The sequence below is a fragment of the Protomyctophum bolini genome, assembly GCF_963924005.1.
Source record: "Protomyctophum bolini genome assembly, chromosome: 23".
NCBI lineage: Eukaryota > Metazoa > Chordata > Actinopteri > Myctophiformes > Myctophidae > Protomyctophum > Protomyctophum bolini.
In genome coordinates, this window is record NC_137884.1 from 3,670,038 (window position 1) to 3,689,031 (window position 18,994).

At 44.7% G+C, this 18,994-nt stretch overlaps 1 protein-coding gene across 4 annotated transcripts in view; it reads left to right on the forward strand.

The window, feature by feature from the left end:
• Positions 1 to 2,297: 2,297 nt before the first annotated feature.
• Positions 2,298 to 18,994, forward strand: part of mdfic (MyoD family inhibitor domain containing) — a 39,412-nt gene continuing 22,715 nt past the window's right edge. For 3 of the 4 annotated variants that reach the window (XR_013963529.1, XR_013963530.1, XM_080757102.1), the window contains exons 1-3: positions 2,298 to 2,567; positions 3,313 to 3,425; positions 7,449 to 7,583. Coding sequence is in view for 2 of the 4 variants with exons in the window: in XM_080757102.1 (XP_080613228.1) it covers positions 7,449 to 7,583 (135 nt within the window). In the remaining 2 variants the exon portion in view is untranslated. Of the gene's footprint in view, positions 2,568 to 3,308; positions 3,426 to 7,448; positions 7,584 to 18,994 lie in introns of all 4 variants that reach the window. The other variant, XM_080757103.1, reaches the window with a different exon arrangement.

Sequence of the window (18,994 nt, forward strand, 5' to 3'; positions counted from 1 at the left end):
TGCCGTTCTAATCTATAGTTAAAGTTTGAGTATCTATATTATCACGGCTGTTTCTAGGTTGGACCAAAGTTAACTGCATGCAAGTTAACTAACTTGGAAAGTCAGTCCCTGGAGCAGGTTAGCTCATATGGGATTAGCATGCTCATCATACAGTATAAAGGGCTGTTATGGAAGAATTTGAGTGTTTGGATTCAAATGGATACCACTTTTGTACTTTTGGATACCCAAATCATCTAATTTCCCCTTTTTTTTTGATGATTTGGGCCTGAAACGAAGGATATAGGTGTATTGGAACTGGTCCATTCGATCACCTCCAGACACATTGCATTCAGAGGGCAATTAATATAGCTATTACTTTTTGTTCCACTACAATCATTTGGCAACTTTAGTTACCATGCTAGTTACTGTACGTTGCAAATTTACAAAACATACACTAACTGATAAATGATCATCAGTCGCATGTTTGCCATTCAATTGGTGTCTTTCTCTGGTTAAGATTTTCAATTTGACTTCTGTTCTATATAAGCCTTACATTTCAAGACTTTTGCTATATCCAATGCTTCCATGTGAGACGATCCTAGACGACTCAGCGCTATTCAAAATGGGTCACATAGGTTAAGCTGCCGTGCCAAGCCTGTAGGCTACATGAAGTAATCAAAACCAGACTTTTACCGTAAATGGTGCATTTATATAGCGCCTTTATCCAAGGCGCATTACATAGATTGTGCATTACATTCACCCATTCATACACTGATGTCAGCGGAAACCATGCAAGGCACCAACCAGCACATCAGGAGCAATTAGGAGTTCAGAGTCTTGCTCAAGGACACTTCGACACTAACTCTGGGGGAGCCCGGGTTCGAACTGGCAACCTTGCGGTTACCATCCAGCCACTCTACCCCTGAGCCAGCGCCGCCCCATGTGAAGAACACATTAATGCATTACTAGGCTAATGATAACCCATGATAATATGATTGTGAAATGGGCAATTCTGCATAGTAAGTCATTTTATGTTGGGTATTGTATATTTTGATGTCAATAAGTTGATTAAAATTAGACTATAGTATACGGTGACACTTGCTATGCATCCCATGCATATATATAGTTACATGACACTGTATAATTATAGTTATAAGAACTTATACATAATCATAACGCTTCATAATCTTCATGACACATGCTTGACATATGCTTATACGACTGCATGATTTTATAAGCAATCATAAGTATAGGCCTATATACTCATAATGCGAACACATTATCAAGCCTCTTATAATGACACTCACTCACTGACCTTTTCTTTTGGCCAGTATGTATCATATAGTGTATTATAATTCTCATAGCTGTAAAATGATTTTATATAGCCTAATGCATTGTATTTGTAATAATTGCTATAATGCAATATGGTCACTGTAAGTAAGTATAATCTTTAATTACCTTCAGGAATGTAAAATATAGGCCTTGCCAAAAAGTCTGTGAATGTCCAGCAATTATGATGTATTAAAATACTTGACCTTATAAGTCATTGTATAATCCTTTATAATGTGTTGTGATTGTTATTGTTTGAAACGACCAAATGTCCAAACCTGCCTATACCAATATGATGTCACTACTCGGATTTCTGAACTGTACACAGGGGTCCACACAAAAGTGATACCATATTATGATATTGGCCCTAGAAACAAAAATAAGAAAAGAAAAGTTACACCACATAGTGATACTAATACATTTAATACTCAAGTAGTCAAAATATTAATGCAGAACTTTGTGATATACTGTGTATGGTCTGAAAGTGCAATGCACTAAGGTAGACTAGGGGGCCCTAATGTCAAAAGGTGAATGGTATTGTATTGATGATGTCATGAGGTCAAAGGAGATGAAAGAGGAAGTAAAGAAGTGAACATGGTATGAAGCTGACTTGTCTGCGTGCACTTATTTCCATACGAGAATACAACAGACTTACTTCAACGGAGTAGCCTAATCAATTAAGTCTATATTACTTAAATAATAAAACAATAAAGTTGTCAGCCTACTTTTACTCAAGGAACATAAGAAGAATCATACAAAAGATGAAAAAAAGAAAGAGTAACTGAGTATTTCTACATTGTGGTAGTAATGGGAAAAATAAATGAAAAGAAAAGAAAAGAAAAAAACTTTAAAAAAAGAGAAAAGAAATCAGAGCAGCTCTCACATCATGCTGTGTAAATGACTGTGTGCATCTGGCGGCGTGCTGGTTTGCTGCTGGCTGCAGGAATCCGGATATGATGAAAATGTTTTAGTCCACAAGACCACAGCAAACTACCGTTGCTGCACGCCGTCGAAGTCACAGGGAGGATTATTGTTATTATTTATCATGGCTACCACCCTTCGTCAACGACTGGAATAAACGGGATATATTGTAGTTTAGTTGTCAGCGCACTATCGGGAGGGGGAAAAGTTTTGTACACAACTTTTCCCAGCTAGTAAAGCAAAGTTTTCTCTGGAAGGAAGCGTTGTTTAACCGCCGCGAGACTACAAGGATGGGTGAGAGTCAGAGCTGAAGCGAAGGGAGTTGTCATGTTTGAAAGGTAGGCTGCTTTATAAACACATGTTTTGATTACAAACAATGTAGGATACAAGCTAATGTATGCTACTGTTGGCCGTACGACCGTGCCGCTTGCCGAAATTAACGGATACAAGCGTGTTATGTCAGTTTGTGACGGGAATGGATGAGCTATTTTCGGCAAGCGACGCGGGTTATAAATGAAGCTTTGTTATAATAAGTCGCGTAATTAATTGACTAGCGATATCGTGCGAGCTGTTCCGACAAGTTTATGTAAAGCCAGACAGGGAAGGGGGTGTGTGGGGGGGGGGGGGGGGAGTTTTAACGACATACTGCAGGTTGACGTCACATTCTCCAACACACACACACACACACACACACACACACACACACACACACACATTGAGTTTGAGTTTGTTTTGTGCTTGAAATGTACTGTAAATCTGCAAACTCTTAATACATATTTCAATCAATCAATACACACACACACACACACACACACACACACACACACGCACACGCACACGCACACACACACACCTGTGGTTATCGACCGACTTGAACAGCACCCTTTTCGCGTTGCTTTAATCACTTTTTGTCTTCTGTGTTGTTGTGTGCGTATCTTTGAAATGTAAATCAAGTTCCGTTCACTTTCACGGCGCTGAGGGCTAGAAGGGCGGAACTTATTCAAGTGTGTGTGTGTGTGTGTGTGTGTGTCTGTCTGTGTCCACATGTGTGGGTGGGTGTGCGTGGGTGACTTGACAAGACAGCTGTCTCATGTCCAAAGAGACGGTCCTACCCACAGAAGGGCCCCGGCGGGGTCCACCAGGGCAGCAAGACCCCAATCAGGAGGAGACAAACCCCCTTCTGTCCAACTCACAAGGTCAGTGCCCACAGGGTCACCATCCCTATGACCCATGTTACCCAGGTTCTATGTGTTGTGTGTTGATTTTGACAGCAAGTGTTTAGTCTAGTTTTAGTCAACTGAATATCATTAGTGGTGGATATGCTTGCAATCTCACGATAGATATGTATCACAAATCACGATGCCATGATACCATATATCGATTATACATTTATTCAAAAATAATGACCATGTTGCACGAATACAATAAAACACTTTCAGGCCCACAGAGATCTTTACATTTAAATAAAATGTCTAAACATCCTAACAAGGGGTCTGGGAGTGCATTGCAACTTGCAAGGGGGGCTTTGATAACGTTAAACAGAGGCACGTTTGCCATATCGATTAATTGAATGCACCACTAAATATGAGATTTTAGTCGACTGAATCTACAGTTGATTTAGTCGACTGAAATGTATTTTGGCGGGCCTTGATGCCGTCGTAATGACTGATTTTACACTTGCTGAAAGTAGCCGATCTACAAGCTCACAACGCATTGTGAGCTTGTAGATCGGCTATTCTCAGCATGCAACCAAGTGTTAAATTACTTGTACTGGATCTCTTGTCCACTAGTCCCTTCCTAACATTTTAGTCTAGTTTTTATTTGTTGATGACATTGTCAATATAGTTAGTCTCGGTTGTAGTCATCACAGCTTCGTTTTCATTTAGTTTCCATTTAGTTTCCGTCAGTGAAAAAAGGTAGTCGACGAACATTTTTCGTCATCGTCGACGAAATCAACACTGCCTGGGTTCTGTGTCCCCAAGGTCCTACAGTAGGTGTTCCTCAGGTTCTACGTTACCCGTGTTGAAACTTTAGGGTTAGGGTTGTAAAGCAGAGAACATGGATACGCCAGCCATACCCTAACAGGACAGTTCTCTGCGTTGGGATTTGAAATGGACATCATGTAGAAAAAACAGACTGACATGCGGAAACAACGGTCGGTCATGCGGTGGAACATGCGCTGCTCCGTGCATGCGGTTAGAGTTAGGTTAGGGTTTGAGGTAACTTTTCGGTCTAATGACAGTCGGACCAATAGTATGGTCTGAACGACCCAAACGTTCAATAACATGCTGTAAGTGAAGACAGTGTGCGGGATTCCATTTATTCCATTCCAGTTATCCTGTCCTCCGTAGGTGTGCTTAACCCATTTTTGACCTGAGATCAGATTCTAAAAATGTCTTCTACATCCTGACAGTTTTCTGAAAAAGCTATGTTTCTATGTCAGTCGTTCTTCGATTAAAAAAAAAATAGCAGACCTATCAGCTCGTAGCGCGCCACTCGGTGGCGCGCTATAAAGCATAACATAAATCTAACACCAAAAGGGGTTCCCGCCTAAAATGGGATAAGGACCTTTTTCTTCTAAATTGGACACTATGGAAATACGTCGACTATTGAATTTAGCTCAGCTGATAATGCTTTGCTTTTGTTGCTGTTGATCATCATCATCATCAGTGTGGATCATGTACTCACCCTGCTGCATGAGTTACTGTGGTTATAGTGTACACTGTGTTCCTTTCAAACTCACTCTTTCCCACGCCTGCAAACACACAGAAACATAGTTATAAACACTTAGATTTATGTTGCCTATATATATGTGGCCAAGTAGTGTGTGGGTGGCTGTGGGTATGCGAATAGTCAGTATAGACTGGATTACATTATAAAGCGGTATACAATTCGCATGTGAACTCGAATACATTCATTATGAAGAGGAATAACAACAACCTGGTAAGCTCCTCCTTTGAAATTATTATTCCTTTGGCTTTGTACACGCACACATAGGCCTACATCTACTGTACTGCACACATATAGCACCATTAGCCATGAATCATGATGTTTTCCTTCTCTTCTTCCCCCCAATAAAGATTGAAGTATAACCGACTATAACCACGGCCAATTATAGTTTTTAATTAACTTTCTAGTTGCCCGGTGCGATTATCACATGTAAAATAAGCTTGCGTTCCCTCCCCCCCGCGACCCAATCCCCCCCCCCCCCCCCCCTCCCCGCACACTCCCGCCCCTCTTTTTTTCATTTTTCTTCAAACAAGCAATGGACCATTCACCATACTATTTATACTGAGTATCATTACGGCACTGTCAAAAAATAGCAAAGTAGGACAAAGTAAGCAATCAGTGCGACTGGTGGATTGCGAATGGATTTTCACTGGACCTTCAAAAGGCGCTCTCAGTTAACCCATTCTGACCTGAGATCAGATTCATACGAGGTTTCCCACTGGACACACACTGGTCTGATTATAACCCATTCTGACCCGAGATCAGATTCTAAAAAAATGTCAGTCGTTCTTCGATTTTTCAAAAATAGCGGACCTACAAGCTCGTAGCGCGCCACCGAGTGGCGCGCTACGAGCTTGTAGATCTGCTATTTTTCAATAGCTAAAGCATAACATGATGCTAAACACCAAAACGGGTTCCCGGTCAGAATGGGTTAAGACTGGACCCCCCCCCACCCCGCCTTCCCTCTCCCTCCCTCCCTCCCTGTCCACCCCCCCTCTCTGGGGACTGTGGATGTACTGAGAATAGAGCAATTTATTTCTAACTGTGATCACTAAATACCGCGATGCATCACACGGCGCCGCTGCCAACCGCCACCACTGGCGCTGCTGCTGCTATAGGCATCTGTGCATCGATCTCGGCCGTCACACCGGGGCTAAAGATTCACCATACATCAGCCCCGGGGCTGAGATTGTGCCATATCTATCTCGAGCTATAGCGAGGCCTTGCGTGCTCCGTTGCGACTCCACTCAGCCATCCATCATTGCTTACAAAACAAGAGCCCGGCTGCAGCATCGGAAACAAATGCATCAACACTTCCCGGCTTTGGTTAACGCAGTTGTTAATGTTTTGCTGAATCATTGCTCACTGTTTTCCCCTTTTTTTTCCTCTCTCTCTCTCTCACTCTCTCCTGTGATCTCTGCAAAGGGGAAGCGAGTGTTAGACTAGAGCTCCAAACACAAGAACAAGTCAGCATACTGAAACCACAAGCAGGGATCTGTGAGCAGGCGTCTGGCACTGAACCAGTGAATAAAGTCATTGTGGCTGCCTTGTTTACTGAACAAAGCCGCATTGTGCAGTGAATCAAGAGCCAGTCAAGTTCTGGTGTCAAGATGTCCAGAAAACAAGGATCTGAATAGGAGGAGTGACTGAAGCTGTCTCTCTTGGGTTTTCTGTGCGCAGCTATCAGGGCCCAGGGATTCGCTGCATACTTACTTTTTCCAGTTTATAGATGAATGCTGCCTTTATGGCTGTAAAAAAAAAAAGCGCTTGGCAGGTAGAGCACGCCCGGGAGCAGAACGAGAGCAAATAGGATCCAGAAATCTGGCGCGTTTACCTGAACCCGCCCCACCACGTTGTGCAACTCCATTCGCCAAGGGCTCTGTGTTTTATCTGGCAACAGAGAACATCTAAGCAACCAGTGCACAGAGCCTGCACCTCTCTGGCTTGTCTAGCCGCTGTCCCTGACATTAAGTCCACAGCTGAGGTTGACCCCGGCGCTCGGGAGTTTACATCTGTTTTGGAAGAAGCGCTGTAATGTCCCTTAATTTAGAACGGTCACGTTTTTAACGGGATAACATTGAAATAAACAACTTTGTTTTTCCACCTCTCACTGTGACTTCCATTGCTGTTGTCTCTGTCACGCACACACACTTAAGACACCTTGACACTCTGTCACATTCCCAAAGTGGGGTCCGGGGACCCCCAGGTGTTCCTGAGGAGTTCCAGGGGGTCCCTAAATGATCATTTGGAACCAAATGGACCCTTTTGGGTCTGTAACTCTGAGAGTGTACAAATGGAACCAAATGGACCCTGACAGGTCCATTTGGTTCTATTTGTACGCTCTCAGAGTTAAATTCACATTGATTTTACTATATAAAATGTGGGTCCCAGAGATAGAATTCCTATTAAATAACACCATTCCTGCTTAAACTAATGTCCAGACAGTTTTGCTCCTTCACTCCGGTGTCTGTTGTTCCTTTTGATTCCAGATGCCCGTGACACCGACTCATCAGGAACTGCAACGCCGCCCAAAAGCGCCTCGCCCAGGGCCGCCGCCGCCGCCACTGAAGGATCCAGTCCCGTCACCGAGGAGGAGATGCCTGGCCATTGTGAGCCTGTACGAAGTAAGTGTTAACGAGCTGGAACAAAGCCGTAGGGTAGATGACAGGATGTCCTGACTCCTCTGTGTGTGTGTTATTTCAGTGAAGACGACAATGACCATGCAGCTTCAGAGCACAAAGACTCATTCACCTTGTTTAGTGAGAGGGCAATGCCCTTGTGTACAAACTGTTGGACCCGGGAGCTTAGCAACGTTTGTGTGCTTTTGGGACATGAAACGGGCCTCGCCCGTCCAGGTGTCAGTTGAGTGTTGCGTTGTGACAGCGTCTGCAGAGCAGGGGCATGTACTACTATGTTTCCGAAGCGCCATCGGCATTTCCAGCTAAAACATTATAGGCTTGGCATTTTCCAAATAAAAGTATCGAGATAGCATTAGAGCCTTTGTGGCATGGCCTTGGCAACACAAGCACTAGCATGCAAGCTCTCTCATTCTAGCTTAATGACCAAGACTTGGCCGGGTCCCTGCAGCGCACGGTTTCTCCGTCCAACCCTCAGCGCTGTGTTGTGGGAGGGAGGAAATCCTGTTTGCGGTTTTGGCCTCTGGCTCTCTGCAGAGTGCAGACCACCTATTGCAGTTTAGCCACAGTGTTTTGAAGCCGATACCAAATATTTACCTATTGGAGCAGAGTACCTCTGCCTTGGCTGAAGGTGTTTTGATTCGCCATGTGGGGACAGGTGGTTATTTTATTATTTTTATGCCACAATTTTGCAAGCCATTTTTTCACCCAGTGTCAATCATCTAATGTAATACTGGGCTCTACACTCCCTCTGACAACCTGGTGAGAGCAACGGACTGACCTCATGCTTCCTTCAATGCATGAGGAGTCCAAGCCGCTTCTTTTTACTTGGCAGGAGGGAGTTTCCCCGGTTGGACATAACGCGTAGAAGGAACACGTTATTCCAACTAGTTCCTAGTCTTGAGAAGCACTGAGTCTTTTGCATGATGCAGTCTTCTGTATTCCACAGACAAGTCAACCTTGTGTGAAATTCTATAAGACTGAGGAGAGGAGGGAGGTTGATTGTTGGGGTACTTGGGCTATATCAGATGCTACTTCTTCTCACTGCTGTCTGCATCTTGTTAAACTTTTTGTTCTCATGAAATTGATATGGGAAACTTAATTACGTTTATGGGAAACTTCTCACTGTTTTGTAGTCGCAGAGCATGGAAAAGTAGCGTGTTACACCCTATTTCCACAAGCTCCCCTGTAACTCTGAAATAATAGAAGCAACCTGCTCTGTCTGGAATGTTCTAGCATTCATCACCACCAACTGCACCAACATAACAAACTGCAGTCGTCTCCCGTCACCGTCACGTCAAGCTCTGAGCTCGGACGCGTTGCTTTCTCGGTCACGGGCGCGGAATGCACACTGAAACAATAACAACCGGAGCGGTGAGTTCGTTCGCTCCCCCTGTGTCTCGTAACGTTCTGCACTAGATGCACTGTGACTTGATGCCCAACATATAGATTGCAGGTCAGACAAGGTAGCAGCCTGGAAAAGGTTTGTGCTTTTATTGTTGCCTAAGAGAGGTGTCAAGCGAGGCTAATAGCGGCTGATTGCTTCCATCCCTGTGACTGCGTTAGCTATAATCAGGCTTGTGTTAGCGTTTGACACAACAGCTCTTTTTGTTTCTAGGTTGTTAACTTTTTCCAAGGCGTCTTTTTTTTTCCCCCTGCCTCTTCTATTTATCCATTTATTTATTTATTTTCTTCTTTCTTCAATTTTATTTTGATCTTCTGCCTAATGACTTGCCAGTGGCTTGTTTACTGAAGCAGCGGAGGAAAAGGGATTTGGTTACAAAACGATGGGAAGAAAAGTGTTTTCTATCAGGAGGTCTCGCTAAGCGTGGCAGGTGTGGCGCAGGAGCGTTGCACTCGTTGCGGGAGGCGTCGAGTTCCTCTTTCATCTGGGGAGATAAGCCTGTGACAACACTTTTGCTTTGTACAGTAAGTGATGCCCCCCTTTCAAACATGCGCGCGCTAACAGGCACACAATGGCTGGTAAGCGAAGCTCCCGCAAAGAGGATTGCTCTGCCACTTGGGGGAATTGCAAGAACATGAACTGGGCTTTTCAGATAATACATTTGTTTTGTGTGCTTATGTCACATGCCGGGTGTGTGCACACATCAGCAAAATGTAAGAATGATACAAATAAATAAAATAAGAATTTATTTATTTATTTATTCTTAAGTGTGTGTGTGTGTGTGTGTGTGTGTGTGTGTGTTGAAAATAAAGTAGGAAGTCAAACAAAAAGCAACCGCTCACTGGAGTAGGAGAAGAGACATGAAGAGTCATGGTCGTGTCACAGTTTTCTGGCCCGCGATGCGAGCGACTTTTGTCCTATAGTTTTAGACCGCGACGGAGGGGCGCCGTCTCAAGCGAACTTGGCCTTGAGCCATGAGAGACTCCACAGAGCGAGTCAAACGTTGCGAAGTTCGCTTGAGCCGTCTCGGCCGTGAACACAGCGGAGCGCTCCCGACCCCACTGATGGCCCGTCTCACCCGATCACAAGGCTCCTTCCATTTCCAACCCCTTCAATCGCTGGGGGTCGCGTCATGGCCAGGTGAGGCCCCAGTGGCTGACGACTTACCCCACTCTGCCAATCACTTCGGCTATTGGGAAAGAGCCAGACCCAGACAGGTGGAGGAGAAGGCCATCACACTACGAACACGTGTTGTGTTCTTGTAGTTTGTCTATTTCCGTTGTTTGTCGTACTATGACGTATAGAGCTTAAGTGGTTATAGCGAAAGTTAATCTCGACGCTGAGGGTGTTGCCGTTGACTTTGTGTCATGAAGCCAGGCCAGTGTCTGTGGATTGGTGGGGTTGCGCAGACCATGTGGATTGCATTGCTGCCTGCTGGGGATAATAATTGAGAGCCTTCTTCACCGCAGAAACAGGAAATCAATAAGAGATCATCTGCCTGCCCACATCCTGCCCCCCCCTCTGTCTGTTTTCCTTCCCTGCCGTCTGCCTCTACGGCTCACGACCTTCCGGGATGTCACTGCTTACTTCTAACTTGTTGTTGTGCCCACCACACCAATGGGCAGGTCAGAATTTCAAGGCACACCTTTATTCATAGTGGGAATAGCCGGTGAACAGGCGCAACACGCGGTTATAAGCTTGTAGATTGGCTATTTTAGGAAAAAAAAAGTGAATAATGAATTGCATTTCCGCCTATAGACGAATTCAGAAACGGGTCTCATGGTCGCAGCTTACGTATTTCCCGTAGGCGGACTCGACATAGCTGCGGGGTTTAAACCCTCACCAGGCGCACCTCTTCTACTACAGTGAACGGTAGAGTGACTGATGTTAGTCTGCCTCAAACGTTACTCTTTTACCTGCTTTTTACTAACGGTAATATTACAAAGATGCCCAGAACATCGAGATGAACCTGTGTAGTTTATGGGTCCCAAAATAGGGATGCCAGGTTGAAAGTGGTTAAAAAATATATACTTTTAGGGTACAATGGTGTGGTTGCCACAAAATCCTAAGACTTGTTTCACGACACGCCAGTGTGCCTCGGCACACCGTTTGGAAACCACTGTAGGAAAACACTGTTCTACTTAACCACAGAGCAATTTCTGTTTACATGAGGCAACACAATGTTGTTCGGGGAGTAATTAAACCATGCCTCCGCCGTGCAAAACCTCAAACAAACCAGCACAAAAATAATCTGCTTATACAGCGCGACCTACAAAGAGGATCACTTCAAGGCATAAGCATGCTATTTAGAATTTCCCTCTGCCAGTTTAGCAGGTGTAACGTATGCACAGGTATTGCGAGCACAGCCAGGACTCTGTTTTTCTCCACTTAAAGGGACACTTCATGTTGTCTCAGTAAAGGCCTATTCATAGTCTGGATTTTCGGTGGTGAGCTGACCACCGCGACCACCGCGAAATAACGTTGAGCGGTGGTGAGTAAAAACAGAGAGAAGGCTTGTGACGTCATGTTGTAGTCTGTAGTAAATCCAGACTATGTATGAGCCTTAAGACAGCCCTCCCCCTATCCACAAGGCGGCGCAGTGCACCAAAGCATTATGGGAATTGTAGTCCAGGAAGTAAGTGAGCCCAGTGTCCATGACATCTGAGACACTGGGCTCACTGCTAAAATCTAAAATATCTAAAACCACGAATTACACACATAAAGACTCACAGGAAAGTGTTCTAAATCTTCTAAACGTTATTAACATTATATATTTTAGCAAAAAGGGTGAAGTGTCCCTTTAACCGACTGGAAATGTACCTGACAAAATGCTGCTTGGGAGCTTTTGGCTTCGCTGCTGGCCCACGTTGGCAGGTAACCAGGCATCATTTGAGAGCTCCGATCCATTCCTGAAAACCCAGTTGGCTTGTAAAATACTGAGAGGGGCTAGTTACATTTGGAGATTTGTGAGCCACTGTGGTGGCCTGTTGACAGACAGCTGAATAAGTTCCCTGCCCTAGCTTTACCTGTAAATTCAGTTCAAAACAAGTTACTGCAATCCTTACGTTTGTTTTCCCGGGATTTTGAACCCATGTCTCTTGCATGAGAGGCTGTCCTCTCTACTGCTCATCCAAGAGGCTGTCCTCTCTTGTGCTATTGTGCTATGAGCATCAGGCAGCACTACTTGTCAAACCAGTAGGTACTCTACCTCAGAGGTTCTCAACCTGGTAGCCTCGGAAACCCAGATGTTTTTATTTCCAGGGAGAAAAGAAAAGTCTGTGGCCGATTCCACTTCAATACGGCATACAGTAGCGCTAACGATCACTCTCTGCTGATTTCTGATCGTCTGCACCTTTGTTAAATTTACGCACACACGCACTCACACACACACACACACACACACACTCTCCTCTCTCTCTCTCTCTCTGTCGCTATAATTAATTAGTCTCATGTCGCGCAGCTGCGTCTAGATTCTCCCGGCGGATCCTGCCGGGAGCTGCCTATGCCATAGAAAGCATAGGTGGACCCCAGGCTATCAACCTGGGGGTAGCAAATTTCCAAGTCCCAAGATTATTATTTTTTTTTTGCAACTGACTGGAAAGTGACTGGAGTTTACATAGTATACACATACATGCATAAACTTTCCTTAATGATTATAATATGTCGCGAGACATGCGGGCCAAAGCATTTCCGGGGGTCCCCAGCCAAAAACGTTGAGAACACCTGCCCTACCTGACTGACACCAGGCACCAGTATACATGTACATTCTTCAAGTGAAGAGTAGAGAGACTATCTCCAACGATGTACTAGTTATATTATTTTAATTTCATTCATTATAATAAGTTCTCGATTGCAGTTTTAAATTTTCTTTGTACTGAACTGATGTGAGGGCATACTATTAAGACAGTAGCTTGTGTATTGTTATCCTGGTGTGGAAGCTGCACACTTGTGGCTCCGTGTGTGGCACAACATTGTGCCACTGAGCAACAGCACGGATGCCGTGTGATGTCGAGTTTTGAGATGCCATGTTCCCTTGCCACTGAGCTGTCAGCCACGTTGAGCCTGTCAACAATGACACAAATGTTAGCTTCCTGCCAGGTCTCCTGGCTGCAGTAAGGCCCTTGTCAGGCTCACTCCTTGTCCCCAGTGTCCCGAGGGAGGACAGAAAATCTCGCGAGTGCTAAGAGACATTCCTCAAGAGACCTCCCCAGGATTTTCAAGGAGCCGCTATCGGCTGCAACCACGCAGGGCCACAGGCTCTTCTGGGTCCCTGCCTAGGAAATAAATTGCTACGAGGCCACGTCAAATATATAGGATTTTCTTTTTTTTTTTATCGTCACATTATTCACTGTATTGTCAAATTCCTCTTCTTTTTTCTCTCCAAATGCTTTCCCCTCAATTGTGGGTAAAGATGACCTTACTGGTGCTGAAGAACAAGTCCTCTCCCTTTATCTGAGGGAAATTCTGTCATGTGAATGGAAGGTCAAATAACATGGCACTTGTCTTTGAAAAGGAAGACATTACGCTGGCCTTTGTCTGTGTCACTGATTGGAGTCTTTACCAGCAGGCCTTCAAGGTTATTACCTTATTCACTGTCAAATGCATAGTGTTCTTTGAACTCAGCGGGTGTGCATATATAGAGCCAAAAGGACCCAAAGGGTCCTTCTGTGCACCCTCTGAGTTAACCCATTCTGACCTGAGATCAGATTCATACGAGGCTTCCACTGGACACACACTGGTCTGATGAACCCATTCTGACCTGAGATCAGATTCTAAAAATGTCAGTCGTTCTTTGATTTTTCAAAAATAGCAGACCTACAAGCTCGTAGCGCGCCACTCGGTGGCGCGCTATGAGCTTGTAGATCTGCTATTTTTCAATAGCTAAAGCATAACATGATGCTAACACCTAAATGGGTTCCCGTTCAGAATGGGTTAAATGAACACGGTGGACTGAGTAGGTGCAGAAAACGACCTTTTTTAGAAGAGAATGTGACACATTAAAAAAATCCCACTAAAAGATGGATTGTTTAATAGATGACTATCATATAATTGCACGAATCTGGCAAAAAGATGCTGCAGCAATTAAAAATGATATCCGCAGCCATATAGTGTTATGATATTGCAGCTGGTTTTAATTTTTGTTAAATGGCTCTTAAGTGACATAAAACAAGGGAATGTTTTATCCTCATCATCTTAATACCCTTTTCTGCGCAATACAAATAGAATCCAACTTCCTGAACGCTCTCTCTCTTAGTTAATACTCCAATGTCGGCATGCCGGCTCATTAACACTTTTATTTTTTAAATGAGCAGCATTCGTTTTTTGTTTTGTTATGCAAGATTCATATTTTTTATCGTAATCCTCAGACCCCTGTCTTTACAGGAATAATGTGTCTGGGGTGTATTATAAACCAAGCTGCAATTTTCGAGTGATTACTTAGCGAGGGGTCAGTGAATCAAAGATGGTATAAACAGGGTGAAATGCTAGTGCAGGGGTTGATTAAAATGGTCATTGTAATTCTACCTCTGTTGTAATTATTTTCTCATTGTCTTGCCGCAGATAGATTTCATATGGGAAATTTCAAGCATGCTAATTAGCATATTTTGCCCGAAGTGCCCGAGCTTATATTCACCGGCGGATATTTTATTTTTTCATGGTAAGAAGAATCATAATACGATATAATAATAATATAATAATAATAATAATATGATTAGATATGCTACATACTTCCATGTTTTTTTTTTTTTTTTGACTGGACTCTTTCAAGTGCTTCCAAGGCAAGCAACACACGGGCATGTTGATTGTGAGGGAAGAATGTGTTTTTCTCTTGATTGGGACGAGAATTTGGATATTCAAAAGAGTCCGTCTATCTGTCCGGGGCCCCTAGACTACTCAGGATGCACTTGTTAACGCGGCACATATTCTGAACGGTCAAGTTATTCCACCCGTTGCAAGCCTTTATGTTTTAGTTATTTTTGCGGGAGTGGATAATACTTTCTGTTGAAATGACCCGAGTTCAAATTCAAGATGATATTTTTTTGTATTGCAGCATATCACATTGGCTTCACACACTGGCTCTGAACGTGGGGTCATTGAGGGGGTTTCCCCCCCCCCCCCCCCAGCTAAATGAATCATATAGTTTGAGACCAAATGGACCCTTACACTAGGTCTGTAACTCAGAGGCGTGTACACACGGAACCAAATGGGTTTCTTTTTGGTTCTCTCAGAGTTCAATTAACAGTTTTGACGGACCTTTTTGAAGAACGACCGCGGTGACGTCACCGGGTTCCGTTTCATGAAAATCCGCCTTAACCCATTCTGACCTGAGATCAGATTCATACGAGGTTTCCACTGGACACAAACTGGTCTGATGAACCCATTCTGACCTGAGATCAGATTCTAAAAATGTCAGTCGTTCTTCGATTTTTCAAAAATAGCAGACCTACAAGCTCGTAGCGCGCCACTCGGTGGCGCGCTATGAGCTTGTAGATCTGCTATTTTTCAATAGATAAAGCATAACATGATGCGAACACCATAATGGGTTTCTGTTCAGAATGGGTTAAAATGGTGTGATTGCGCGCCACCATTGCTCAACTCTGGCAGTAACTCTGATCAGCATGAATATACTGTATGCATTCAGAGGAGTAACGGAAGGGAACTTAACATATTGTTGTCATCGGACGGAAAACTCTTATCTCCATAGTCCATACTCCATACTTCAACTTTGTATTTTTTCGCAGTGTAGTTCGGGGACCCAGAGATTAAAAAAAACCACATGGAGGTCCTTGAAGTTAAAACGTTTGAGAATCTCTGACACATAGTAAATGCTCAAGACAGGCAAAAGATACAGACCCACACATGAACTCCAGGGCAAGAATTCCTGTTCTGAAATGTAACGCCTGTGATGTCATGTTTCTTATCTTAACCGGGGGTGCAGAGAACAGGTCAGGCGAGAGTAGCTGTGATTCACCAGCAGCAGCAGCAGCAGCAGCATGTTATTGTTTTCATTTCTGTATGAGATCAACTCTCATCTGTCATCTGGAATTCATTGTTTGTCTTGCTTCCCGTCCAAAAGCCTTATGCAGTCTGCGGTGCCAGTATACCGCTGCCAAAGGGACAGAGAGAGAGAAATGCAACTTTCAGCAAAACAGTCCTGATTTCTGCAATATTTGATCAACACAGAGAGAGAGAGGGAGAGAGAGAGAGAGAGATGACAGCAGCAGCGCATGGGTGGGATTACTTGGCCCCTAACAGGGTTTTGGCTCCAACATTAAGGTTAAAACCCTTTTCTATTACTGGGATCTCTTCTGATGTTGGACCCCCCCCCCCCCCCTCCCCTCCAACCCTCCCATGATCTCCTTGGCCCCTTCGTGTTTGCAGGTTCAGTGACTCTTGGCTAGGTCATTCTGTCAGGGACCCTGCCTGATCGCTGAGGGGTGACGAAGGCGGCCGGCGAGCTGGCTCCCATCCAGACGCATGCGCGTGCACACGTCTGGATGGGACAGACACACACACACACACACACACACATACACACCCGACTCATAGCTGAAGCCCTGGCTAGCGAGATCGACACCACACACACACACACACACACACCCTCGCAGACTGGGAGCTTCAGAAAAATCGATACGGCCGTCTCCCCGTTTAAAAAGCCACTCAGAGAGAGCAGACGAGCGCCCCCCCCTGTCCCTTAGCTTGATCTCCCCGGCTTAGAGGCCTTGATTGGCACCCCGAAGATGCGAGGCGCTGACCCACAGCTGTCCCATTAGCAGAGGGTTAATGCAGAGATTGATACTGAGCAAATAAAGGAACTGGGTCCGGGGCGGTGGTTTTTGATAGACTGTCCCAACAGCCTACCCCCCACCCACCCACCCACCCCCACACACACGCACACACACACACACACACACACACACACACACACACGCACACGCACACGCACACGCACACGCACGCTCCACTCCCCCTCGTCTTCACGGAGCCACACAGAATGCCGTCGGCCAAGAGCAGCCGTGGTTTTATGAGAGAACATCGGTGCTTGTTTTTCATCTCTTCCAAATCGAGCTAGAAGGGATCGGTGGCTCAGTGGAACATGGATCGCTCTTGTGAATTTTAATGGCTTCAGATGGTTCTGGAATTTTCTTTGGACTGTTACTGTGTTAACTTTGGACTTGGGCGCTGTACTACTTTTTTTTTCTTTTTTTTTTTAACTCGGGGAGTTTTACAAATGGAATGGACCGGTACGGGCCCCATTTGGTTACATTTATAAACTCTCTGTTAAATGTTCAAGAAGAGTATAGTTATTTTAGTTTTTAGTTCCTCACCAATCACCATTGTATCCACAATAACAAAAGCAAGTAGTAAGGTGAAGAAATAGCCAAGTATCGTTGCTGTCGGGGGGGGAAACCACCTAACTCCATTTTTGAGGCTTTAGATTTGTTTGCGTAAATCAGTTGCTATTGAATACCCTTTGTGTCTCTGTGGTGTTTAAACATGTATTGAAACAATGGAAAGTAGTATAAGTGCTTCGGACAAAACCTCTTAACTCCATTGGACCCTCAAACTGTCTGCTAAAACGGCTATAACTCCACCACCTCTCCCCCTCTCATGCAAGTAATTGACAATATATAAAGTCACAACACCAACTTTGACGCGGCAGTATTGCTTTGTTTTCAAAATATACGGTTTTCTTCATTTCCTGGAAAAAAAATAAAAAAAAATATATATATTTCTTTTCATTTTCTGAAAAGTGAACATTTTGGAGTTAGGTGGTTCCTTCCCAGAGATATGCATGTGCTGGTGTGCATCTGCTGTGTACAGCTGCTAAGTCAGCCCCGCGCAAAGAGCTCGCTGTTTGAATTTCAAACAAGACCGTCGTCCCTTCCTGTGGAACTTCTACCGAAGGGAGATTTTTGAAATCGGCGGAATCCGTGAGTCATCAATGTAACTGAGAATACACTGAAAATACATTCTTCCCGCCCTCCCTCTCCCTCTCTCTCTCTCTCTCTCTCTCCCTCTCTCTCTCTCCTCCCTTCCTCGTTCCTCCTCTCGCTCCTCCCTCGTTGCCGCGTTTTTGTTTGGAGTCGGCGGCGAGGAGGAGAGGGTGGAGCAGATACATTTTTTTCTCGTGCTGGCTCCCTGAAGGCTCCCAGAGGCCTGCTGTGAGTCACACGTCATGGCTGACGTTTGTAGAGGGATGTGGTATATAGCTTCTCCACTGCATGTACAAAAAAAGAGAATCCAGTGCCACAGCTGTGAATTCCTAGTGGCTCCTTTTTTATTTGTATTTGTATTTTTGTATATGCCATTCCAGAGAGAGAGAGGGGGAGAGAGAGACAGCAGCCGGTTTGTGTCGCGTTAGCACCGCTCAAATTAGCAGCAAGCTAAATTCCACACAACGACGACGGGAAGATGAGGGGGACAGACTTCAAAATGGCAGAGGGACAGGTGGGGCAGAGGTGGAGCACAGTGAAATAGTGTCCATAGTGCTAACCCAGAGAGAGAGTACATATCAAACCTAATGGACTGTTGGCGGGTCCATTTGGATACACTTGTGCACGCACGCACGCACGCACACAGACGCACGCCACGCGCACACACCTGGCATGATTCGTTTAAGATAAAATGGCAGGCCATTGGATGCGTTAATGATTTTGATAGCAGTCGGACATTTTAATCAGGGAAAAATATACGTTTTTAGAAATTGGAGGATACTTGATGAGATCTTGAGTCTGGCACAACTCTCACACACACACACACACACACACACACACACACACACACACACACACACACACACACACACACACACACACAGGACCATGAGGTTCGGGTTGTCAAGTCAAGCTCTTTCGACTCGTCCTCTATGCCATAAAATGTAATTAATCAGAACAAGGTCCGAGGGGGGCAACCCCCCCCCCCCCCTCGACTCAATCAGTGATGAAATTGACAAATTATAAATTTGTAAATTACTGACACCTCCCTTCACTTG